The following is a 26072-nucleotide window of genomic DNA, read 5'->3' as shown; positions in this document are numbered from 1 at the left end:
GATTTTATATTTTTTATTTAGCAGGACAGATAAGGATGTTCCTTTGTATATGAATATGAAAATACTGGTAGGCCATTTGTTTTTCTTGTTGCTGTGCTCTAAGAGTTTGCCCCCTCGATTGTGGAGCCTCGATTCCCATGAGATGCTCATGCATTCATCTATAATGCAGAAAATGCAGTGGTGTGACCTAAAATGCTCTTGGGTGGAGCTTCAGGGTTTGGAAGGTCACACGAGAGGTAACAGTATTCATGACATCCTGTGGGCTGGCGGGCTGTGTGGGGTAACCAGAACTGAGAGGACAGAAATTGAGTTTGTAGTGACTGCAGAAGCTGAAACCACAGGGTGAAATGTAATAGGGTCCAGACCTCGATGAACACAGGAAGCTGATGAGAGGGGAGGAGGGAGCTGTAGGGCTGAGAAAAGGGCTGCAAGGGGACGAGTAACCTTGATTCCCAGCAGGGCAGAGCCTGTGAACATGTGGAAGGGCAAAGGCATGGGAATCACCTTCGCCTTCTCTTACAATTCGGAAAACAACCAACAGTTGCACGTGGGAAGCCTTACCATGTGCAAGACAGTGCTCTGGGGTGTAGAGGCCCAGGCCCGGTACCACAGAGGAAAGCTTTAAGCAAACGAAAAATGTTAAGGCCTAGGTTTCCTGGCTCTGTCTTACAGGCATCCAAATCATTACAGTAGCATTTTCCAAAGTGATTTTCTACAGGATCCTACTAGGGAAAAAAAAAAAAAAGATTTCTATTTTTGGAAAGTTGAGGAAACTCTGGATTACTGAAGTTAAATGTTTCTTTTCTGCAGAACTTCTCAGCGGCTTAAATATGGCAATGTGCAATGAGAATCTTCCAGAGGAGCATAGGGTGTGCAACTTTTCCCAAACTCATTTGACCATGGAATCCTTTTTTAGGGGCAGAACACTGATGGGACTGGTGTTTCTCAGGATCCCCTGTAGGCGATAGATTTGGGACAGGAGTAGTCAATGAGAAGGGGAGCAGGGTTTGCAGTGGAATTAGGAACAGGCAAGGACCTGATGTGGCAGTCACATTTCCTTTCTGTGGTGACCCTCAGAAATAGTGCTGGTGTAAAGAGGTCTGTGTAAGAGGCATATCCTGGTGTCACCTTCCTGCTTTCCTGGGCCGAGGCTGCCCTGGGCACCCCACACCCACAGCAGGGTACATGGTAGGATGATGCCACAAGGAGACCCTTAACCACAGGAGGAAGTAGTGTGGGATCAGGAAGGACTTTGAAGTCCCTGACCCTTCCCAGATTGTCCTCATCTTTTAATATAGAGTAATACCGGAAAGGGCCGTGGTCAGGATTAAAGTGGAGAAGGTTTGTAAAGCTGGGTTAGATTCTTGGTCTCCCTGAAGTTGGAGGCTCGCTATATAGAAGCTCAAGGAAACAAGCAAGGCAGGACTAGCCATTGCTGCCCATCTTCCTGGAGCCTGGGCAATTGTTCTGGCAGCAAAGGTGGCCCCACAGTGCTAAGAACTGGGCAATGGGACTGTCTTTTTGCCCCCAAGGAGTAGACACCATTGCTTCCTGCTCTAGCACACGGCCTCGGAGGACCTGCAACTCCTGCTGCGTGACTTCCGGTCGTGCCACTTCCAGCCCTCTCCTCTCCACTCTGCCTCACCACCTGTGCTGCCCCGGCGCTTCTGCTTACTGCCTGTCCTCTGTGGTCCTCTGGCTTTCTGCCCACGGCCACTGTTCCCACCACTACTTAGTCTCTTGAGGTCATCTTGATTCCCAACTCACCAGAGAAGAAAACCTGATTGGCTTGTTGCATTGCTTTGTCCCTGTTAGGCAGAGTCCCCACCCCAGGTCTTGAGGTATCCTTGAGTCCGGTCTGCTAAGGGCAGGAAAGCAGCGGGCAGTGGCCATAGCAGGCACTTAGCGCCTGATGGCTTCTGTTCTGATACACAGGTAGTTCCTACACCATTTTTTTTTTCTCCTCCTCCTTCTCCCCTTTCCTGTTCCTCCCCACTTCTGGACATGCCAGTCCATACCAAGGGCGTGCCTTGATATAACACAATATATCCAGTGACGCCTGTTCTTTCACTCTTAGATACTAAGCACTAGAAGAGAGGCTCAGCCTCACATATTTCGATTATCCCCTCGTATACCCTTCTTTTGTATCGTACCAGATCTGAGGTCCATTGTACAGGCTACTTGGATTAGGCAGTGCATCATACTCATTTCTCTTTTCACCTAGGACCCAATAGTCCAGTTGTACAGTGGGTCAAAAGGTAGGATCCTTTTCCATTTCATTTCCTTTCTTCAGAGGAGACCAAAGAATGATGTAGTTAGTCATACACGGGTTATGAGATGGGGGCTTTTACCCAAATACTGATTATGGATATATAATTGTTGCTAGTCTTAATTTCCTTATCTCTAAAATAAGGTCTGTTACCTGGCTGCTGATCTCTTTACAGACTTTTGGTGAGTGGTATTGTGATAGTGTCTTTTGCACCACTTGAATTTACTGGAAGAAAGGAGTTATAGAAATAACAGATGTGTTTAAACATATACGAATTACATATCTTTGTCCCAGATTGTCTTGCTTCATACCATTTAGCACTTCAGACATTCAGCCTGGGTGGGGAGATTGGGTGGAGCTAACCCAGGATTTGCTTATGAGGATGGAATCGTAAGAGGGGTGCTCAGTGGAGAATCTAGCATTAGTGGAGTGTTGGCTTTCAGTTAAGTAGTTAGCTCAGCAGGGTGGCTGCATTCATGGAACAAAGATGGAAGAGAACTAGGCAAGCCTACGGTCCACAAACATCCAGGAAGCTTTTCAGAGACAAAGGAACCAACATGGGGATCTGAAGTTGGAAGCAGTCCAGCATATCCCTCACAGATACCTAACAAACTGTCACTAAGTAGGTGCTCTCACACTGGTTTTAATTAACTAAAAAGTCAGCAGATAGCCTAAATTATTTCTTTTCCCCAAGTTTTTGAGCCCAGTACTCTGGGCCTTTTGAATTGGTAGCATTGTGCACCAGATGCCATAAATGTCACATTTGTGTGTAACTGAGCATAAGGGATTCCATTGGTGACTCTGGCCCGGGCGACTGGTGCTGGCCTGAAGCTGAGCCTAGGGCTAAAACATCCGTGAGCTTAAGACCACAACCTGGCCGGCAAGTCTCCTCATTATTGCAATTATGTTACTGTCAAACACTCTACAAGCCCTTGGAAACACAGTGGAGAGAATATGGGGGTCAAGTGTTTTGCTGATTTGGGTTTCTGGGTTTTATTTTTGTGGTGTGCTTTTGATTTTGAAGTATGCATCATAGGAAATTTCATAGTAGTGAATTTCCTCTTTGTTTTTAATAACTGAGATTTAATAAAAGAATGAGTAAATAAGAGTTTAGTTAAACCAGTTGGCTCTCTTTTAAACCTGTAAAACTGGACCCAGTGAAGGCAGCAGATATGACACAGGAGGAGATGGGATAATGAAAAAGGGGCCAGTCCCTTTCAAGAGTAAATAAAGTCACAAGCAGGAACAAACAATGGCTTCTGACATCTTTCTACCAATGCAAAGAGTGGGAATGACCAAGTTACCCTGGGTTGTGGGCACAAAAAGATAAAAATGATCTTGGAGATACCACTGAGACTTGGAGGGGGGTTAATGCCTAGATGAGAGAGGACATATAGAACTAAAATGTAAAACACCATATCCCACCAACATATCTAGTAGGTGCGTAAAATTCTGGAAAATATATCCTTGTATGGCAATCCATGCACCTGAGGGGAAATACAAGGTGGGAATTTTAAGAAAATAAAAGGAAACATCAAAAGAATTACTTGGCGGGGGGTGGTGGTAATTGAGTACAAAATATGAAGTAGATACTGAAAATAGATTAATTAGCAATTAAGCAAGATATGGGGCCATTTACCTAGACATCTGCTAAGAATACTATTCTGTTAGAAACAGAGCGATTGATCCTCCTTCCCATGCCTTGTGCATAGTTCTGAGAAGGTGGAGAAGCTGTGAGAGGAATCCTACTTTGACCACCATATTGATTAATACAGGGGAGAGCAGCTTGGTGTGTGGATGGAAAGAAGAATTGACACAACCATCTTGGGATGTGCATGGATATGATCAACCATGTTCCCTAGAATTTGGATAAGCAGACATTTTTAATCCAAGGAAGGTTGATTTGTTCCCCAAATCAGAGGCTCGGTGTAGTTTGTGGGGGTGGGGAGGGCAAAATGGAGGGCGGGAAATTCTGAAAATGAATATTGTGTCAGGAAGGCAAGGGTGCATGAAGGGATAAACCCTTGGGGGAACTGCCCAAGGTAATTAAAGGAAGTATTAGGGCTATGCTCATGGAAGAAGCAAGAAGCAGAATTGGAGAGATCAGTGTTTAGAGCAAATGGTGTAGTGTTTAACAAAAGAGGATGAGAAGACAAGGCTGGGCAACTTTTATTTGTTTTTTTCCCCATTGTCTCCATAAAGAGAATGCGCTTTATACTGGAAAGGGTAACAGAAACCATAAAGAAAACTATGAATCCCACACTGGGGGCAAAGAGATAGGCAGAGAGCACCTGCTACACTCACCAAATTTAGCTCTCCCTGCCTCTTGGAGGGAATTTGAGGATAATTTCATATTTACTTTGGGATAATCTTTGTTCTATCATGATGAATGGAAGAGGTTTTCAAAAAGACAGAAATGGACTAAAATTTCAAAATTGGGAAAGGGTTTCTGATTTCTGAAACTCTAGACCAGTAGGCTTGATGGCTTACCCTCAAAAGGCCTTGAATATATCATTAAACAAGTGGTTGATAAGCACTTTCAAGAAAAAGGTTTTGGTTGACCAGAAACTCAGAGTGAAGCATGCAGCATGGTAGAGTGAAAAAAGGATGGGTCGGAAGTTCTGATCTGGATCCTGGCTCCATTATTTGTAGGCTGTGAGACCTTAGGGAAACCACATCATTTCTTTGAACATTTGTTTTCTTATCTTCAAGCAAAATGGGAAAAACAGTAGCTCCTTTACAAGTTTGTTGTCAGAATTAAAGGAGATCAGTGAAAGCTTCGGGCTTAGTACATAACAGACATTCAATAAATGTTTGTTTTGAAAAAGCAATACCTAACAGCGGGATACGACTGCTAAAAAAGCACATGTGTTCTAGGGTGGCGTTAGTGGAGCTGCCGTGTTCCATGTGAGGGAGGGGAGAGTTCCCTGGACTCGATGCTGGTCAGGCTGCTGCGTTCTGTTCTGGACCCCACCCTCTATGAGGGGCATTACCAAGGTGAAGTATATGCCTGGGTAAAAGACACAGGAGGACAGACAGGATAGGAGGGCTCTGGGAACTTGTCCCTGGGGAATGGGTGCAGGAACTGGGGAGGTTTAAAAATAAAAATCTGGGGAAAATAAGATGGCTCTTTTTAAGTATTTGAAAGGCTGAGCTTTGGAAGAGGAGTTGACCTGTGCTGAGAGACCCTGGCGAACAGAACTACTATCAATGGGTGGAAGTGACAGGGACATTGCATGGTTAAACTTTCTGACACTCAAAGCTGTCCGACAACAAAACAGGCTGCGTAGGACTCTGCACTATATTGCAACCCTCTTTAGAAAGATCACCTTTGTGGGATTCACTCTTTGGCTGTGTGGATGAATCAGGATGGTCTCCCTGTCGTAGGAAGATGAGGGGCACCAAGAAGACCATCTGTGTAGAAGCAAACCCACGTTTGCTGGGGGAGATAGGTTGGGCTTGACCCATGAAGTTCCTTAGAGGTCTAAGTGTCTGTAATTCTGAAATTTCAAAACAAAGCTATTATCAAATACAGACATACCTCGGAGATATTACGGATTTGGTTTCAAGCCACTGAAAAAAAAAGCAAATATACTAGTAAAGTGAGTCACATGAATTTTTTGGTTTCCCACTACATATAAAAGTTATGTTTAAACTATGCTGTAGTCTAAGTGTGCAATAGCACTATGTCTAAAGTAATGTACATACCTTAATTAAAAAATACTTTATTGCTGAAAAATGCTAGCTTTAATCTTTTCGCAAGAGTAACATCAAAAATCACTGATGACAGATCACCATAACAAACATAAAATGATGAAAAAGTTAGAAATATTGTGAGAATTACCACAATGTGACACAGAGACACAAAGTGAGCAAATACCATTGCTCACTGATAGACTTGTTCAATGTAGGGTTGCCACCAACCTTCAATTTGTAAAAAACACAATATCTGAGAAGTGCAAACGAGGGAGGTGTGCCTGTATTAGTCAGTCATCTTACTTCTGTAGTTTTAAAGGAAAATGCCAAAGTCCTTGAGATAGTGGGGCAGTATGGGCTTTGAAGCCAGACACATCTAAGTTAGAATCTGGATCTGCCATCTCTTATCTGCATAGGTAATCTTGGACAAGTTATTTAAACCCCAGTGATCTATATGCTAAGGTACTTGTGGAGATTAAAAGAGGTAATCCATGTAACATGCTTAGCATGGTTACTAGTCCTTAAATAATGCAAGCTATTGTTACTCGTATGATCTATTATTATCACATCAAATTGGGGCTTCCAGTAGGCACTGTAATAAAAGCCATAACCTTTGTTGGAGTGTCCTGGAGAGATTTGAGGACTGGGCAGCAATGGACACCAGGGGCTGAAGTGGGGCAATCCTGGCATCCACAGGTAGGAGCTGGTTCAGTCTGGAAACCAGGAGCACAGAAATGTTCAAGACTGCTAAAAGGGGATTGAATGAAGCATTGCAGGTGAAGCCCTTTGCCAGGTGTCTGGCAGATTTCAAGCAATCACTATATAGTTGGTAAATCAATGAGAGTCACTAGGAGCAGCTGCGAGCCTTTGAGAAGCGCCAGAGAGGGAGCTGAGGAGCCGTGAATTCTGCCTAGCAGCGCCCTTGACCTGGACCACCTGCATACACACAGCCTTGGTCCTATGGCATTTCAGTGGCGCTTCTCATCGCTGATGCCAAGACACAGCCTGGGTGGATGAGGAGGCTGGGAGGCAGATTCAAATAAAATCCCTTGAAAAAAAGAGACTGTTTCAAATATCACAGATAATAATAGCAGTCCTTCCAAAAAGTCCTATTATTGATGTACGATTAGCTGTGTTGTGGAATTAAAGCCATGTGTTTTGAAATATGATTTTTGCCATTTTCTAAAAAGCCTGTGTGAAGGAAGAAATGAGGTGAGTGACCACAGATAAAAAGAAGCCAGATAATTAGTACACTTCACTTTTTTAACACATCACTTTGGTGGCGCTCCCTTTATACACAGGTACAACCCAAGGTCCCTCCCTACAGTTTTTTCAGACAGAGAGAGGGCTCTTATAGTCACACATAATGAACTTCAAATATTCAAGTATGCATTTAGAAAACAGCAAGTAATGATAAAGGAGATCAAAGACACATTTGAAAAGAGATTCAGATATCTATTTTGAAAACAAGGAGAGTTACAATAACCAAGGTAAATATACATCTGAAAAAAGATTCAGATATACATTTGAAAAAAGAGGAGTCACAGGGTTAGAAGAGCAAAGGGGAGTTAGATATTGAGACAGTAAAATATTAAGACTGTTTTTTAGTTAAAAACTGTTCGTTGCATTTAGAAGAAATCTGGGGACAGGAAGTGCATGCAAGTTTCTCCCATGACTGTTAATAGACAGATTTTGAGTTTCTTGAGGGCAGGTGCTGAATCTTTCCCATTGTTTCACAGTTCAGTGCCTTCTTGAGCACAGCTCAGTACTTACTTTGAAAAAATAAAAGCATTACAAATAGAAGCTCAGTTTTTCTCAAGCTTCAGTTTGAAGCAAGGATGGTTCAGTAAAAACAAAACAAAATGCTGCAGGCCTCCTGTTTCCTGCTGTAGATGCTAAGCTGTATGAGGGCAGGGGACGCATCTTACTTAACTCATATCCCTGGTTCCTGGCTCAGTGCCTGACACAGGGTGGGCCCTCAGTGAATGAATAAATTGGATTATGTGATGGCAAAATTTTCAGGGCAGGTCACAGAATACCTGGAGTTGATAAAAAGGAGAGAGAAAATCGAGTCACGGGGCATGGCAGCAGCGTTTCAATGGGGCATGGGGTAGGACATGGCTCTCTGCTTTTATGGGGCACGTTTTCCAAGTCTGCAATCACTTGCTGGTTCTTTCTTCCTCACGTGTTTCCTGGGCAGTGCGTCACTATGGATGATCTCAGTTTACAGCTGAGCACCTGTGGCTCAGCGTGGTTAAGTACCTGCCCCGCCAGGAGCTGGAGGCTGGAGGAGTGGACTAGATGATCTCTGAGGTTCCCTTCAGGGCTAACTTTCATTGCTCTGAGATCTCCTGGGCTACTTCTGTGTCCTTTCACGGCCACAGAACTGGAAAACAGAGAGGCAAACATTTGGCATCAGGTGGATCAGATTTTCCAATGTTTGAGTTTTTCAGTTTCCGTCTGGGTGACCTGTGTTAAGAAGAGGTAAGCTGCATTTATCCAGTTTAAATGAAGTGGAGAGTTTTGTGATGATACACTAATACACTTAGGTGACCGAATATGTCAGAACAAAGGGAAACGTCACCTTCTTCTGAATCATGTGTTTGGCTGTGAGGATGGAGCCTCGGTCATGGAATACAGTCCAGGACTCCATCTCTTGCTTTGGCTGTAGAAACAGAGACTTGGGTCAGTAAGGAGCCATTTGTCAACGCTCATTGAAATTCTGGAAACCAAGCCCGTCTCTGCTCTGCATTTCAGAGCTCATGGCACGTGTGAAAGAGAAGGATCTGCCCTGGTGACCTGGCCCAAGGTTTCTGAAATCCAGCTTAACTTATAAGTAGTACTTGAGTCATGGTATAAAGTTCCTACAGGGCAGCATTCTAATGAGATGTTCAGTTCTAACAAAGATGCTTGTTAGTCTCTCCTTGAGTTCCAAATCCTATGTGAGGGGAGAGAGAGAGAGAGAGAGAGAAAGCCAAACTGCAAAGCAAAACAAAAAACCAAATAAGACCCTTAAACAAAAGGAACTGTGTAGCAAACATCATCACGTTGGAATCTAAACCTGCAGAAAGTTTATTTTGCAAATGAACTTCTCCATGAATTGGCTTAAAAAAAAAAAACAGCCCTTGCTCATTCTAAATCCCGCTCCTGATTTCTGTGTAGCTGTGCACGTCTAAGGCTAGGTCATCTTTTTCCTTCCTTCACTGTAACCCAACTTTGCAAGGAAACTTGGAATGGTGAACTTGGTCCCCCCATCAGAGTTTGGTGCACCGCTCTGTGGGGACTCGCCCTCGCACGCATTCTGCCATGCCGGGCTTGGGTCAGCCTGTCTTCAAGGCATGTGATACTGTGGCTTCTGGCCCTTCCTTTGGAAGATAGTTCTGCCATGTAATGAGTCAAGCAGATCGTTCATCAGCTCTGTTTTTTAATAAAACATGAATAGTACAGTTTATGGCTTCTACTGTTCAAACAGAAGTTGAGCCTAAGAGGAATTATTCATCTTAATGGTTCTAACACTCATTTCCAAGCAGCCATGCTGCTTTATCAAGCTTTCACCTGAATTAGAGAGTGACTGGCCTTGGAAAAAGTGGGCTCAGCAGGAGCTGAATAGAGCCTTCCCAGGATGTTGGGCAGCTGGGATGCACGTAGGCCTGTCATCTGGTTAGTCCCTCTGTCACCCCTGGGACGGCAGGATGTGGGATGGGGGCTGGAGTCTGTGAGGTTCAGCATGTGTTTGCCCGTGTCTCAAAGACATGCAGACTCCTAGGAAAGCCTAGATGAAAACCTCCCTTTTCCTCCTCACACTGCCAGAAAAACATCCTCCCATTAAGTTAAACTGAACTTAAACCTATGGAATGTTCCTGGGAAATCGGCAACCATGAGGGAGGCAGGCTAGGAACTGAAAAATTACTCTATGCAACAAGGTTACTGATATGCCCAGCACACCAGCGTTGCTTGTTACTACTATTAGCTCCATTTCAGAGGAAGAAACTGAAGCTGAGATTTTCATAAGAGAGAATGATGGAGCCCACATCTTCTGATTCCAAATCAAATGTGCTTTCTATAGCATCCTTTGCTGCCCAAGTGCACCGAATTAGGGCCCTGATGGAGGCAGAGTCTAAACCCAAAGGAACAGTTGATGCTGGGGCCATGGGACTGCAGGGTCGAGCTGGAAGCAAGTATTCAGGTGGGATCAGTCTGAGGCCCTCAACTCATGCCTATGAGGTGACTATCTATAGGTAAGGCAGACCCAAACCCTTCAAAACACTGATCACCCCTATCCATGTCTCTCCAGCCTCCTTTGCTTCACTCTTAGGTGAGCTCATGATTTTTTGAGCTGCCCTGGACTGCAAGATCAATGCCATATTTAACAGGCCAAGATCTAGAGAACCAGCCTCTTATGGCAAGCTCCAATTTTGGATAAGGGGCTACAACTTCTGAGCTGTTACATGGGTGCTGTATTCGTGAAAAGTCAGGAGCATGCGAAGATTTTGTTTTGTTTTTCAGATTGTTGATGGCATTCAAGAGATTGCTAATATCTTTTTACTGTTCCACTGCTGCAAATGCCTTTGCCCAGATAAGAAAGATTTCAGCAAAAGAGTTTCTTAATGAAATATTGCCTGATGCCAGGTTACCACTCAGAAGGCAGCGGTGGATGGGTTCCATTGAAGGATGAAGTTCATTCCCACAGCTGACAGCTGATTAATGTGTGTTAATTAGGAACCCTGTCTCCCTCCCTGATCACCCGAATCTTCTTCTAAGCCCAGCAGAGTGTATATATCGTGCCCATGTGGGTAACCTCATGGCATACTTTGGCTTTGACTTTGGACGTTTATATAAAGGCTCAGTTGCCAACATGAATAGCTTTCTTTCTTTCCAGGGGAAATACAAGATGGAAAGAGTTATAGGAACCAGAAGTCCTGCCTTTCAGTTTTCTTATATCAAGAGCAAGTGATATTTCTGCTGAGGCAGTGTCTTTTGAGCAGTTTAGCGGTGTAGGTTGCCACATTTATTTCACAGGAAAGGAGTGAATCCATCAGGCCACTGAGCTTATAAGTACTACCCTGGCAGTCAGCCACCAAAATATAAATACTCTAAATGGACTAAAGGAAATGTTCATTCTGTTGTTTAGAATTGGACACATCCCAGGAAGGTAAACTTAATCTTTTTGAGGACTGCTGTTATAGGGCTGAATGGAATACGCATTTGTTTATCTCCTTTGTGATCTTTTTGTCTTCCCGGTGATACATTATGTATTTGTGATACGAAGCATTTCAGCTGTCTCGCTCAATAGCCTCGCATTAGCTGATTGTTCTGTCCCCAGATTGCCATCGTTAAAACAGCTTCAGCCTCAGCTCCGTCCAATCTGGGACCTGTTAGGGAGAGAAGTGGAACCAAAGAGGCCAGATTCCAACAGAAACAAAGCCGGGTGGAATTAGGGGGAAATCATTCCAGAGCCCAGTGAGTTGAGCTCTGCACTTCTTAGTCTTTATCTTCTAAAATATCTGAAGGAATTTTGGTACTTCTTGGCATAATGAGGGAAAAAATAATGCCTCAAAAAGTTAAAAAAAAAAATTAAAGCCGTCTGTGGAAAAAAGATGGGAAGAATACCCCATAACACCACAGTTCAGAAAAACCATAGTTCATGAGACACATGCTGTGTAGTTCATGGATATGCAAATGTTCTTTTATTAAAGAGAAAGATCTACAGTATATATTTTCACCTAACTACCACATCTTAAGTAATCAGCTCAGGCTCTTATGATGAAATCTTTAATTACTAGAAGTGTATTAGTTAGATGTAGAATGAATGATGTGCTGCGTTTTATTGCTTCACATGATACAGCCATTTGTGCCATAAATGCATTGACCTAGCCTTAAACGATGTGTCCTGTAAGACAGACATGAGTCATTATTTCTTAAGTGACAATTTTTTTCCCAAATAATTTTTTGCTTCACCAGAAAGATTGCCTTATTGTATTTTTAGACTAGTGTTCGGAATTGAAATGTAATAAGACAAGGATACACACACATTCACACTCCTTACCCAAAATGAGATTGTCATAAACTGTCACACTATTACCTAAACACTGTGGGATGCTGCAGAAAATCAAGTAGGGTAACCATTAGGCTTTTGCTTTAACTGGAACATTGTATGAAATAGAATTTGCTTCAAACTTTGATGTCTGTAATTCTTTTTATGTGAAATAGATAAAATATGGTGGAGAATCCTCATTGTATAATTGGGATAGATCTGTTAGCATTCCTTATTCGTCAATGAATTACTGAAAGTGAAGGAAGTGAAGGGAGAACATTTAAGTTATATTTAGATTATTTTTTGTGACTCTACTTGAAAATATTTATTTAGCTTGAGGAAACAGAGGAATCCTCTGGAGGCAAATAATTCAATCTGGCAATTTGAAGACCAATTAAGGATTTCAGAAAACTCTTTCCCCTTATGGTTAAAAAATACGATCCAAAAGAAATATGCCAGAAAATTTGGTATATTTTTTTAATTAGCTTAATTCATTGATAATTTTTTTTAGTTCATAATTAAAGAAGCTATATTTGATCCTTCACTTCAAGCTTAAAAGTTTACATTTTAGGCTCCCTATGGATGCCTAATATTGAAACAGAATCAGGTGGCTTTATTTCATATTGGAATTTAAATGTCATGTCATTATACATTAACTTTTAAAAAATGATCAGGTTTTAAAAATAATAACTTACATGCATCAAGTTTTCACTACTAGTTTATTTAACCTTTATCTAGATGAGAATTTTGAGAGTCTGATAGATTCTGTGTGTCTCTTCTCATCAGAGGCAATTCTGTGCTTATTTGTAAACTAGACATCTCAACTATGAAAAAAAAAACCTCTTAATTCTGGAGAAACTTGAAACACTGTAGTGAAACACAGGAGTATCTTAGCATTGATTTTATTTTTTTTTTTGCAACAAGCATTTTGAAAGTGTATTTTCATATGAGACTAAACAAAAAGCTAATGTGTGCCAATAAGTATTTGTCATTCAGTCTCACACCATCAAGTATATCACCTGCAGATATCAGTGGGAAAAAAAGTGAGAAGGAAAAGAGCGGATTTACACAAACAGACTTACATCTGCCACGAGTGTGTACACTCACAATCATATACTAGCATGCCACCACTGTTTACAGTCTAGGAAAGCTGAGAGTTCAATGAGATGAGTAATCAAATGCCCAGCATATGTTGTTTTTGCATTGTTTATGTGACCAATCATTATTAAAATTTATCATCTTTTAATGCTATCAGTTTACCATAGTTAAAAAAGCAACATGCACCAGCAACAGAACAACAGACTCTCTCCTCAACAAAAACAGGGTTCCATTTAGAGCAATACTGGAACCAGGGCTTTACTGAAGAGAGAAGCAAATTCAATGAACTCACCATCGCACTGTGTTTCACAATTCTTCCTCTGCTGCCATATGGCTTGAGTGCTAAGGAAATGACCAAAAAAAAAAAAAAAAAAAAAAAGAAAGAAAAAGAAAAAAAGATTGTGTATGTAATGTTCAGTCAAAAAAGTAAGGCACTGAAAGAACCATTGAAAATTTTGACATCTGTTTATCTGTTTATAGCTATGGCAAGATTACTCGTATTAATTCTTGTTTAAAATGCCATATGAAGGAAAGACATTTGTGCAAACAAGAGTCGTATTTGAATTGTAGATCATGTCTTCACCATCTGTGAGAACTGATGGTGTTACAAAATTAATGTGTTAATGAAATCACAATAATTTCTCCAAAGTAATGGCTTCTGAAGCCGAGAATGACTATTTTTTGAACTTTGATGTCTAGTGATTTCCAGTTGGGAAAAGCTCTCAGCCTTTAATTAGTTCTGCAGCCCAACTTTAAAATAAATTTGGTGATGTCTCTCTTTTGCCAGGAGTAGATTTGAAGGGGGGAAAAGCCATAAAAACTTTTGGAAAACGTTCTCTGGTGTTTGAAAAGTTGTTAAATAAGACTGCCTGCCAAGAAATGTCACCAAAAATTCTGACTACTGAGAGAGAGTGGGCAAACAGCTCAAAAAATAATTCTAGCTTGCTGCAACATCACAGGTTGGGAATAGCTAAACCTCACACAGACTTCATGACTAATTCCAAGTTTCTCCTTGGAAGCCAGACATAATGATGTTCAGTGCTATGTGTTATTGGTTAACACAGCACACCCCTTCCAACTGCATTATCCAACAGTCAATAGTGTAAAGTGAATTTGCATGAGGAGAATTTTAAGGGTCTATATTTCAAAGTCCACTGAACTTTCTGGAGAATTCTTCTCACCAAAACTCTTTAGATTTGCATGTACAATGAGCCTCTTTGACCAGTGAAACTATGTGGGCAGGTATATGTACTCTTTTTTTGTTAGATCTACCTTAAAGTCATGCTTAAATGGGATAACACAGTTTCTTTTTCTTTTTTTAAAATAGGAGATGGTGGTAATTGCTATTCTGAAGAGTTAATATTTATAAAGCAATTCTGGCTTCCAAAGAGAAATTGTTTTACAAACATTTAAGAATTGTACCTTTTAGAACGAAACACTTCCGCCTGTTTGAAATATTATGATAAAGTTTGAAAGAAGCTTCATGTAAAACATGAAACGCTGTCTACCAAAGGAAATTGTTTACCTTACTTTTTTCTTCTTTATTACTGTGTTGTAGGTATGTGACTGGTGTAAGCACATAAGACACACAAAAGAATACCTGGATTTTGGGGACGGGGAAAGAAGGCTTCAGTTCTGCAGTGCAAAATGTCTCAATCAGTACAAAATGGACATTTTCTACAAAGAGACACAGGCCAATCTTCCAGCTGGGCTGTGCAGCACATTACACCCTCCCATGGAAAATAAAGCAGAAGGCACTGGGGTGCAGCTGCTCACTCCAGACTCTTGGAATATCCCTCTAACAGATGCTCGCAGGAAGGCCCCCTCCCCGGCGGCTGCAGCTGGCCAAAGCCAGGGCCCTGGCCCATCGGTGTCCACCACCGTCTCTCCATCTGACACTGCCAACTGCTCTGTCACTAAAATCCCTACGCCAGTGCCCAAGTCCATGCCCATTAGCGAGACTCCAAACATCCCTCCTGTCTCCGTCCAGCCACCTGCTAGCATCGGGCCTCCCCTCGGCGTCCCGCCTCGCAGCCCTCCCATGGTGATGACCAACCGCGGCCCGGTACCGCTGCCCATCTTCATGGAACAGCAGATCATGCAGCAGATCCGCCCGCCCTTCATTCGCGGACCGCCGCACCACGCCTCCAACCCTAACAGCCCTCTCTCCAACCCCATGCTCCCCGGCATCGGGCCCCCGCCCGGCGGCCCCAGGAACCTGGGCCCCACTTCCAGTCCCATGCACCGGCCCATGCTGTCGCCCCATATCCACCCCCCGAGCACCCCGACCATGCCCGGGAACCCTCCGGGTCTGCTACCCCCGCCACCTCCGGGCGCGCCCTTGCCGAGTCTCCCCTTCCCGCCAGTGAGCATGATGCCAAATGGCCCGATGCCCGTGCCCCAGATGATGAATTTCGGGCTGCCGTCGCTCGCCCCGCTGGTGCCGCCCCCCACCTTGCTCGTGCCATACCCCGTGATCGTTCCCCTGCCCGTGCCCATCCCCATCCCTATTCCCATCCCTCACATCAATGATTCCAAACCCCCCAACGGATTTTCCAGCAACGGGGAGAACTTCATTCCGAGCGCCCCCGGCGACTCCTCGGCGGCAGGAGGCAAGCCTGGCGGACACTCCCTGTCGCCCCGGGACTCCAAGCAGGGCTCGTCCAAGTCCGCGGACTCACCGCCCGGCTGCTCCGGCCAGGCCCTGAGCTTGGCGCCCGCGGAGCACGGCCGGAGCGAGGTGGTGGACCTGACGCGGCGCGCCGGCAGCCCCCCGGGCGCGGGCGGCCAGCTCGGCTTCCCCGGCGTGCTGCAGGGCCCGCAGGACGGTGTCATCGACCTGACGGTGGGCCACCGGGCCCGGCTGCACAACGTGATCCACCGCGCGCTGCACGCGCACGTCAAGGCGGAGCGCGAGCCGGGCGCCGCGGAGCGCAGGACCTGCGGCGGCTGCAGGGATGGCCACTGCAGCCCGCCCGCCGCCGGCGACCCGGGCCCTGGCGCGCCCGCGGGCCCCGAGGCCGCCGCGGCCTGCAATGTCATTGTGAACGGCACGCGCGGCGCCGCCGCCGAGGGCGCCAAGGGCGCGGAGCCGCCGCCCGAGCAGCCCCAGCCACCGCCGCCTCCCGCGCCCCCCAAGAAGCTGCTGTCGCCGGAGGAGCCCGCGGTGAGCGAGCTGGAGTCCGTCAAAGAGAACAACTGTGCTTCCAACTGCCACCTGGACGGGGAGGCGGCCAAAAAGCTGATAGGGGAGGAGGCCCTGGCGGGAGGCGACAAGTCAGACCCGAACCTTAATAACCCCGCGGACGAGGACCACGCGTATGCTCTGCGTATGCTGCCCAAGACGGGCTGCGTGATCCAGCCTGTGCCAAAACCCGCGGAGAAGACTGCCATGGCGCCGTGCATCATCTCCTCGCCCATGCTCAGCGCCGGGCCCGAGGACCTGGAGCCTCCGCTCAAAAGGAGGTGCCTCCGAATTAGAAATCAGAATAAGTAAAAGGTTTGTATGTACACCGGGGCTTTTCTCCACACGAGTCAGTGCACCCCCTCCTTACTTCTTACAGGGCAGAGGCGCGCGAGAGAGTTGTATTGATAATCATGGTTTTACCTTACGTGTTTTACAGTACACCTTGTGTGGTCACACACTATCATCATCTTGATCCAACATCATTCCCATTTTACAGATGAGGAAACTGAGTCACAGCATGTAAGTGCCATGCCCAGGGTCACTTAAGGATAAAGCCAATTCTTGAACCTGCATTGAAACACTACTAATTACACTTTTATTATTAGGCTCATCCCTGTAAGTAGAAGAGGATGTGGGGAGGAAGGAGAGATTACTTGGGACCAGTAAATGTTCAGTCATGAGGTTACAGGACTGTGGTAAAAGGCAAGCTGAGCCACTTCCTGGAGCTGGTAGAGTCACTGGCAGAATGTCCTAATTCACCAAATGTTCTCAATAACCAGGGGATTCCATTTGCAAGATGAGAATAAAATCTAACCTTCTTACATGCTATGCCAACTGAACCCAGGCCACAAAGCCCCATTTGCCTGGTAGGGTGTTGGAGCAGCTCGTGTTCATAGGATCTCTTCCTTCATTTGTCACCAACCAGCATTTCCCAGGGTGGGCCTCAACATCACAGACCAGCTTTGCTTTCTCCCCTCTTGGGGCTCAGCAGCTCAGTGGGTGAGGTGCTCACCTCTCCAGGCAGTGGGAGGCTTTGACAGGGAAAAGGGCAACATCACTGAAATGGGTGAGAGCGCACATCTCTGACCTCTGGCAGGGGAGGGTCCGGAATCCTGCTTAATACCAAGTGAACCATAAATAACGAGTCCAGAATTTCAGTAAGGGGGACGGAAACTAGCCTGCATGGCTGCCCACTGTAGCCAGATGTGACCTCATTTGTTTGATCCTCCCAACAATCCTGGTGGAATAAGCATCGTCTGCGTCTTACCAAGGAGGAAAGTAAGGCTTGGAGATGTTGCCCAAATCAGAGCTGGTAAGTGAGGGAACCGGTATTCAACTCAGGCCTGCTGGACCCAGAGCCTGAGCACTCTCCTCTGTCCACAAGGACAGCAAACAGGCTAATGTTCTGCTGAAGTTTATCAACTATTTATGGAGAGGAAAGGAAGGGAAATGAATATTTACTGAGCACATAACTTATGCACAGCTCTTTCCAGGAGTTGGGGGTTACAAAGGTGAATATGGTGCAGTGCCTGCCCTCAAGGCACTTATAGTCTGGTGGAAATGTACACCGGGGAGGAAGGAGGCCTGGGTAGGAGAAGTGGACCTTCTAGGAAGAACAGTTGCTCACATTGGTATGTGCAGGTCCTTCTCTAAGTGTTTTTCAGTAGTATTTATTTGGGTCAGGATCCATTTGGCAATTGTTATTGTCTTCATTTTACCGATGAGGAAACTAAGACATAGAAATTAAGTAACTTGCCCAAGATTACCAAGTTAATAAGCAGCATTGAGATTCAAATGTAGGCTGTCTGACTCCAGGGCTACATTTTCTTTGAACCACTGTAGGAGAATAGGTTAATTGGTCCCTTTATTACCCTACTTGATAAAATTCTTTTATCCACCTCAGTTGTCTTGGGGGAAAGTTCCTAGACAAAAACCAAGCCTACCTACCAAATTCTCTAAATGTTTAGATGGTGTTTGTTTGTTTGTTTTTAGCATGCTCAGTTTTTTTTTCAGCAACAACAATGAAAAACCTAGAATACCAACCCATTACTCCACGGTAGGAAATATAGATGTGGACCAGAACACTTGATGTGGTGTGTCCAAACCATTGTCTCTAAGTCAGCATATTTACATGGGCACCTACCTCACTTATAGCCAGGAGTTTTCTTGGGAAGCTCAGAGCCAGTGAAAGGGGCCTTGCTGGGTGGTGTGAGAAGGCTTTCTCAGCCGCCATAGTCTGAGGCTTCCTTTTCCATTGATGGCTTTGCCAGTAGGAGCAGAATACTAAAAATCAGTTCACCAATCCTTGATTTTATATCTGTAAGTTCTGCTCTCCAAAGACAGTCTCGGCCTTCTCATAGTCACCTCAATTGAAAATGCCCCTGATTTCTCTACCAGAGTAATTTAATCTGGTTGACAAAGCAGTGAGTAATGGGAAGATGTGGGACAAAAAAAAGTGATGGCCTTTAGAAAGCCAGAAAAGCATCAGGAATTGTAATTTTAAACACATTCTAGTGTCACTCATTCAAATGACATTAAAGGAAGAACGAGACGGTGAAAGATTTTATTACTATTACTAAAGTGAGAAGTGACCAGGTCAAGAAGAGTGTCACTAGTCCATAAGTAGTATAGGGTCAAAAGAACATAAAAGCATGAAATATATGATGGCTATTTGGATGATATATGTTTCTGAATAAAGAATCAGGCTAGGGTCTTGTATGTGGACCAGAGTCGTTACTAAAAATATTAACCTGGCTTCAGTCATTTTCAGAAGATGTAATGATGAAATTGCCCATATCCCCCTGAGATTGGAAAGTTCTTTTTATGATGGGTCCCGCAAGAAATTACAGCTTTTCTCTAAAGCCAGAGACTCTCAGGCTTTGCCAGCTACAGTGGGGTGACAAGGCGAGTGATTTAAGGTGGGGGAAGAACGCCTCTGCTCCACTAAATCACATTGCCTCTTGCCCTCTGTAGTTCCGTGTCAGCTCACAGCACAGTCTCAACCTGCCGTAATTCACTCACATTCTCTGACCCTTCCTGATTTTCTGTGCACACGTGGTGCTGTTTTTCTTCTATGCCTTCAGAAACCCAGCCTATGCATATGGTTACGGAAACTGGAAATGCATCCGTTAATTAAAGAACTGCATGGCTTTTGTGCCCTGACAGTGAACACTGTTTGGTGACAAGTTAAAGCCAAAGGGGAAAGCATTAAAAAACCAAAACCAAACCTGGGCTGAGTTGTGGTGGATGAGGCGCAGGTGAGTGATTTCTCCTTGTGCTTGTTGGTGACTCATTGTCTGTCAGTAACTTTCGTCTGGGTTCTTCATTTTCACTATGCCCACCATTTTCATACTGTATTACTATTTTTAAAAATCATTTAAAATAGATTCAAAGCAGACTGTGTCTTGAAATCAGTAATCCAGGCAGCTACAGTTATCTTCGAAGAAGTCATCATTTTTGCTAGTTCTTGGCAAATCACAGGGTTTTTTTTTTTTTCCATGTTGAAGTTATTCTGTTCCTGGTTACCTGAATTTATGCATTCTGGTTTGTTGATATGATTGCAAATGATTTAATTGAGCAGATATTTTCCTAGATGCAGAACTAATTAAGTTTAGTCGAAGATTTTAAAAGGTTGGAAACTTCCTTTAATCTTCAACTTTTAAGACGCTTCTGTAAGCTGAAAAAAAAAAAAATCCCCGCAAATAATAAGGAAAACAATGTATAAACATTTCCCAAACTGTTCTCTCCACAAAGAATTCCATTTATAAATGGAATACTCCTTGCTTTGTCTTTGCCTTTGAGCTTGGGGGATAGCTGTTTGTATTTGTACATTTTCTGAATTTCTACAGTTTACACTTGTTTATGGTACATTGGGGAGTTCAGAGTAACCATTTGCAAATATTTCAAGATATGCAAAAGAAAATATCCCCCCCTCCTTGATTTTCCAGGGAAATGACATCTTCTCTTTAAGTAAAATAATCAATGGAAAAAATGTGTACCATGAGTAACCCTTTCACCCTCACTTTTTCCATTCCCGACGAGCGGCAAGACCAAGAACTTCCCACCTTTGTGGCTCCCAAATTTCTTATGTGTTTCTAAAACCAGAAAGAAAATCCAAGAGTCTTGTCCCCGGCCCCCATTCCGAGATGCTCCCCTAGCCTCAGCAGCAAGAGTTCCTTCCACTTTTTGTTTTCTCTGGGAGAGCTGAAGAAGGGGGGCTGTAGTTTTGACTTCTTGGAGTTTAGAGTTTAATTATTAGTCTGCACAGAGCCACAATCCCAGAAAGGACTATTTCAAGAAGGGGGCAGGGGGCTCGCCTCATTAGGAAAGCCACAAGGGTGGAGGTGGCAGGTAACTTTTTGCCAGTTCGGTTTCTCCAGCTGAGAAGTTTGAGAGGATCGGCTGCCTGCAAAGTCAAGTCCATGCAGTTGAAATGTGACTGTGGGTGCCGACTACGAAAGCAAGGAAAAGAGGAAAAACTGTGACTGAGAGGAGGAAATCAGTACAAGTAGGGTGTGCTCAGATCCTCTGCCAGACTTGAGATTTTTAATGTTCTAATATTTGCTTATTGGAAGTGTTCATTGGTGACGTAATCCCTGATGTTCAAGTTCTGCCCGTCTGTCAGAATGCAGATGGCTGCCCAGCTCTAGGTATAGGTTATTCAAAGAGCCAGCAGTGAGGAATGGCCAGGTCTGCGTCATGCGCACGTGTGAGTGGTGAGGACCTGAGAGAGTGCTTGCTGTGATCATTTCAGACTCATAGAGGAGAATTTTCTGGATGAACAGTGTCAAGGTTGGCCTTAAACACATCTCGTTCAGTGTTGCCGGGTCTCTTTTAACCTTTAGGACAAGGGGGTTGAAGGAGGGTTTTAATGTGCAGGCACCTGGCTTTAGATATTATTTCAATCAGATTATGATGGAATAGGAAATGACATATGTGACTGGGTATTTAGTTCTTTCAGATGTAGCCATAGGCTTCCATCGTCAGCAGGGCTGGGGCTAGGGTGAGGGAAGAGAAGTGCTTAGTGCGTGAGCTTTAGCGAGGATCCTCAGGGTCAGGCAGTGCAGCGCGAGTCCTGGCCCTGATCTACAGACCTCCCGATCTGTGTGTCAGCTCCCCGGAGCTGGTCTCCATGGACTTGTCCATGCACAGCCTTCAGGTATTCCCTCTGGAATTTTGTGGAAAGCTTTATGTGCTTGTGCACGGAGGTGTTTTCTTGGGAGGAGCAGTCCATAGATTTTGGCTACAGAAAAAGTATGCCTTACATCTCTGAAAGATTATTTTATATTATCACCAAACAATACCTGAACAGAAATTTTTCTTGTTACTCTGAGGAAGCTGAATTAATTGTAAGTTTCCCTTAAAACTTGGAATTTATTTTTAGCAATTTTTGCTGTGGACCTAATATTGCAGAATCACTGTTACAGCTACATAATGTCGCCCTTGCCTCAATAAGATTGCCTTAGTGACAAAATGCAAAGGGTGATAGACTTTTCTTCAAGTTACTATAACCTGTGAGTGCCTATGGGAAAGAAGAAAGGGGAAGCAAGGAAAGAAACAAGCTAGACACTTCCCCAGCACTTGGACTTTAAAAGTTTGTGCTGTATAGGCAGATGCTGTCCTTCAGTGGAAAACCTTCTACCCTGCTGTTGAGGCCAAGGGAGGAGAATGGCTTGAGTCGGAGAAGTGGATGGATCAGTAAACACCAGGGCATTGGCATGGCCGTGTCTTGGAGCGCTACCAAGCCCCCTAGCTCCCTAGCATGCTTCTTCACCTGGAGAGAGTGTACTTGGAAAGGTGAAAGCATTCAACCAGCTACTAACAAGCCATTGCCCAGAAGGGCACTAGAAATAAGCTCCCTGTCTGGTTTCCAATGAATCACTCCCTTCCTGGCTCGAGCGACTGCCTGGGCATCAATCATTTACACCTACCTTCATGCAGACAAGCATCACAGAGGGGCACAGGTGTTTGAGGACCAAAATACACTGCAGCCTGGAACACTTACCTCTTGTAGTGGAACACCACCCACCACCAACACTCTGCCTTTTCCAGACTCTCTTGTGGAAGCGATTGTGTCAAAGGGACAGAGGGTGGCCATTCTGTTTTCCTTCACCCTATCCCACCCAGAGTTATTTTGTATTCTTCAGTTGCTGGTTTAAATATACGTGGATGCATGTTAAGGCAATGCATTCTGCATGTGTAAACTTTTTTTTTTACAAATGCCTCAAAAACATAAAAGGAATTCATTTCAGAGAAACAAATAAATTAGTTTAAAAGATAAACAATTTAGCACTGGCATCATTTAACAGGGTCCCATTCTCAAGGAAAAGGAGTAAATGCCATCTCAGATGCCAGCTCGAAATACTAACCACGGAGAGCTCTTCTCCAGATTTATGGATTTCCACAGCATTCTGCTTGAGAAAAAAGTAGGGTGGGGTCAGGCTTGAGAACGTGCAGCCATCAGCAAGGAGGGGAAATGCACACACACAAATTATTTCAAGGGGGTCATTTAAAAGATTCTAGTGAAAATGACTGGAGCAAAAGCAAAGAACAATAAGAACAAAACTTTTAAAGCATCTTTTGTGCTTTAAAAAGCTCCTGAGTGTACTAAACATTCTTGAATTGGACACCATTCAAGTAGCTCCTGATATCCCTTAACTCTGAGCTCCTAGGACTGAGCTATGGCCATAAGCAACAACATGCTTGTGCAATTTTACCAAACACACAAGTCTGAATAGAGAGAAGGGAACACGAGAGCAGAATTGCCTTTCCACGTGGGCGTGGGGTCAGGACTGGGACAGTCAAAGCTGTCCAGCACTCCCCGGCCTCATTCCATCCAGAGTGTTGGCTGTGATGCTGGTTGTCTCATCAGTTCCCCCTTTGAACCTCTGGTTTGTTGTCTTTCTTTGATAGCAAGCTGTGTTTTGTTTTGGGTAAAAAGGGAAGTAAGAATGTGACAGAAGAACAGAAGGGAGAAACATACATTATGGACTCATTTGATATGAAACATTGACCTAATGTCCAAAAAATGCAATTAAAAAGTATATCTCTCCCTCATTTGCATGGCTTATTTCCCCAGACATGTTTTTGGTATTGAAAATGAATGGTATTCCCATATAACATGTGTCTCAATTTGTAATGATATCCTCCTTGCAGCTGGCTTCGTTCTCCAACTGTTTCTAAGATGTTACTGTCTTAAATTTGAGCCAACCTACAATAACAAATTATCTAGAAGCAAAGTGGCTAAGTTGCATTTGGTGAGAGAAGGGGAAACCCTATATTTCATCCTTCAACTCTTGTTTTGGAAATTCAGACTGTAGCATGATCTTTTCCTAAGGAAATCTACACACGCACACTTTAAAAATTGTTCCTATTGGGTGTTGTGAGAGCAAGAATGATCAGGTTTAAGTTTCTCTGCAAAGTTCTGCATCCCATCAACAAGCCCTTTTGATATTTTAAACCCATATTTAGAGTAATTTCAAGATATTTGGAGCACATGTGGTTAAATGTAAAACTTTGTCATTATGATTTGTTAGATGCTTATACTTTAAATATTTATAAGCCATTTTTAAGTACTTTATCCAAAAGCTTTCTCCCAGTAGAATACTATAATTGAGTGGTATCTGAGCATCATCTGAGCATATAGTAGATACAGGGTGAAGTCACTGCAGCATGCATGCACGTCCTTCCTGCTTTTCTGGTTTTAATTCAAATGTCGTTTTTAGTAGATTCAGCTTATTTTTTAAATGTATAAAAAGTCATAAACAGGATTGGTTGTCTGTGATTTTTTAAAGAATTACCAAGTCCCCCAAAGGTAAAATGTTCAACTTGAATCATGTTGATTCCTACCTCTTTTTCTTATCCTAAGAGTAATTAGTAAAACTTTCCATTAGAGTGTTGGATCTGTGTCCAGAGGAACTTAAAGTGTCATATTGTTCCTCCAAAATGTCTTAGAGGCAGTTTATTGGTGGTTAGATTGAATTCTTCACTATTCACCCTCAGCCATCTTGGAAACTGAGACATAGGATCCCATCTTTATCATAAGTAGCCTGTTTGAGCGCTTAATATGAAAAAGAGGAGAGGGAAAAAAAGCTTTTTCCAAGTCAGAATCCATTTAAGCTTCAGAGGTTGTAAATTTCAAACTGACCACAGGCCTCTGGGGCTCACACTCTTTATGGCTGGCAAAATACAACTTTCTGGCAAGAACGAGGAAAAGAAGGCTTAAAAGGGCTCATAAACTTGCTTGGACATCTAATAGCTCTTACCAAACAGCATTTTCATGAGTTAAGTGTAAATGAGTCAGAAACATATAGATTGAATTTCTTTTAAAATACACATGGGTTTAAAAATTAAGGCCAAAGTGCTTGGCAAAATAAGTTTTGGTTTTAGCCAAACCCCAAATGTTTGGAAAAAAAAATAGTTTTACAATTTGCCAAACCAAAAATATATCCAGGTCCCTCCATTCCTCTCATTTAATACGATGACATCGTAAACATGGGACTGAAGGTCTATTTTCATATCCACCAAGGTCTGAGCAACTTGAATCCCAAATACTAGTTGAAAAACTATGAAAAATTTTTTGTGGAAAAACCTTATGACCTTGCAAATGAAGCTGAGCGGTCACTCATTCAGGGTTCTGATTTTGATAGCACCTCCCACTGTCTGATCCTCCGATCAACTCGTTCTGTGTCTCAGCTGTGTGTGTGTGTGTGTGTGTGTGTGTGTGTGTGTGTGTGTGTGTGAGATGCACAGGGATAGTAACTTTTAAAAAAACCTTATATTTAGAATGGTTAATTTATACTTAATTAATATATTACGACCCACGAAAGTTAATAAACTCTTAATCATATCCGAACAGAGGGAGGCAGTCCCCTTTCACTCATTTGTGGTTCAAAGATAGTCTTCATTTATTTCCCTGGAGGGTAAAACATACCATTTTCAACTAACTGTATTGAATACTGACTCCATGCAGGGGCACTGTTATTAAGAGATGGAAGGAAGAAAGAAAGGAAGGAAGGAAGGAGGGAGGGAGGGAGGGAAAAGAAAAAAAAAGTGGGAGAGGCAGTGGCAGGAGTTTTAGACCTGTTTTGAGGAGCTAATAATCTGAGAGAGGCAAGAAACAACCAAGGCCACTATTGCAAGCATCATGCAGGACCTGCAAACAGATATGACACTGTAGACAGCGGGCTTTGGTGAGGGCTTTGGTGTGAACGGGGACAGTTCACAAATTGTTGTAACTGATGACCTAGCTTGGGGCTGGCAGAATGGGCACATGAGTATTTATTGAGTGAATGAACGAGAAGAGTGTCAGGAGAGGCATAGTTAATGGAGTTACCAGGATAGGGTTCCGTACAGCAGGTGGGTTTGGAGTTAGGTTCTAAAACTGGGGAGGGCCTTGAACTTGCAGTCGGGAGTGGAGGAATAAGAGAGGCAGTAGGATGTCAAGAGCCACAGGTGCGGAGAAGAGGAAGTCAAGTGAGGGATGACCTTGCCCTTTGCACGGCTGGAGTGAAGGGCTTGGCTGCAGACGGAGAGGAGGGGGCCGCTGCAGGAGAGCAGGTGGGCAGTGGAGCTGGAGGTTGTGGCACTTGTACTCTGTACGTTAGGCAACGTCACCACGACCTCGAGCAGAGGAGTGCCAGGAGGAAATCTGTGTTTGAGGAAAATTACTTCAGCAGCTGTTCGTGCACTGAAAAGGAAGCAAGAGAAAGACTAGCATTGCTGAGCTGATCATTGAATTCTGATGACAGGCTCATTACCAGCGGTGGATTCTAAACATTGCGGGATGT

At 43.8% G+C, this 26072-nt stretch overlaps 1 protein-coding gene across 4 annotated transcripts in view; it reads left to right on the top strand.

The window, feature by feature from the left end:
- The window catches only part of SOBP (sine oculis binding protein homolog), a 158668-nt gene that overhangs the window by 122552 nt on the left and 10044 nt on the right, over positions 1–26072 (top strand). For all 4 annotated transcript variants that reach the window (XM_057528007.1, XM_057528006.1, XM_057528009.1 and 1 more), the window contains one exon: positions 14656–16596. In XM_057528007.1, coding sequence (XP_057383990.1) covers positions 14656–16593 — 1938 coding nt within the window. In that variant the 3' untranslated portion in view covers positions 16594–16596. The remainder of the gene's footprint in view (positions 1–14655; positions 16597–26072) is intronic.

Source organism: Balaenoptera acutorostrata, chromosome 14 (genome assembly GCF_949987535.1).
Source record: "Balaenoptera acutorostrata chromosome 14, mBalAcu1.1, whole genome shotgun sequence".
Lineage (NCBI taxonomy): Eukaryota > Metazoa > Chordata > Mammalia > Artiodactyla > Balaenopteridae > Balaenoptera > Balaenoptera acutorostrata.
The sequence above is the reverse complement of the archived record's forward strand: the minus strand, read 5'-3'. Positions and strand labels throughout refer to the sequence as shown.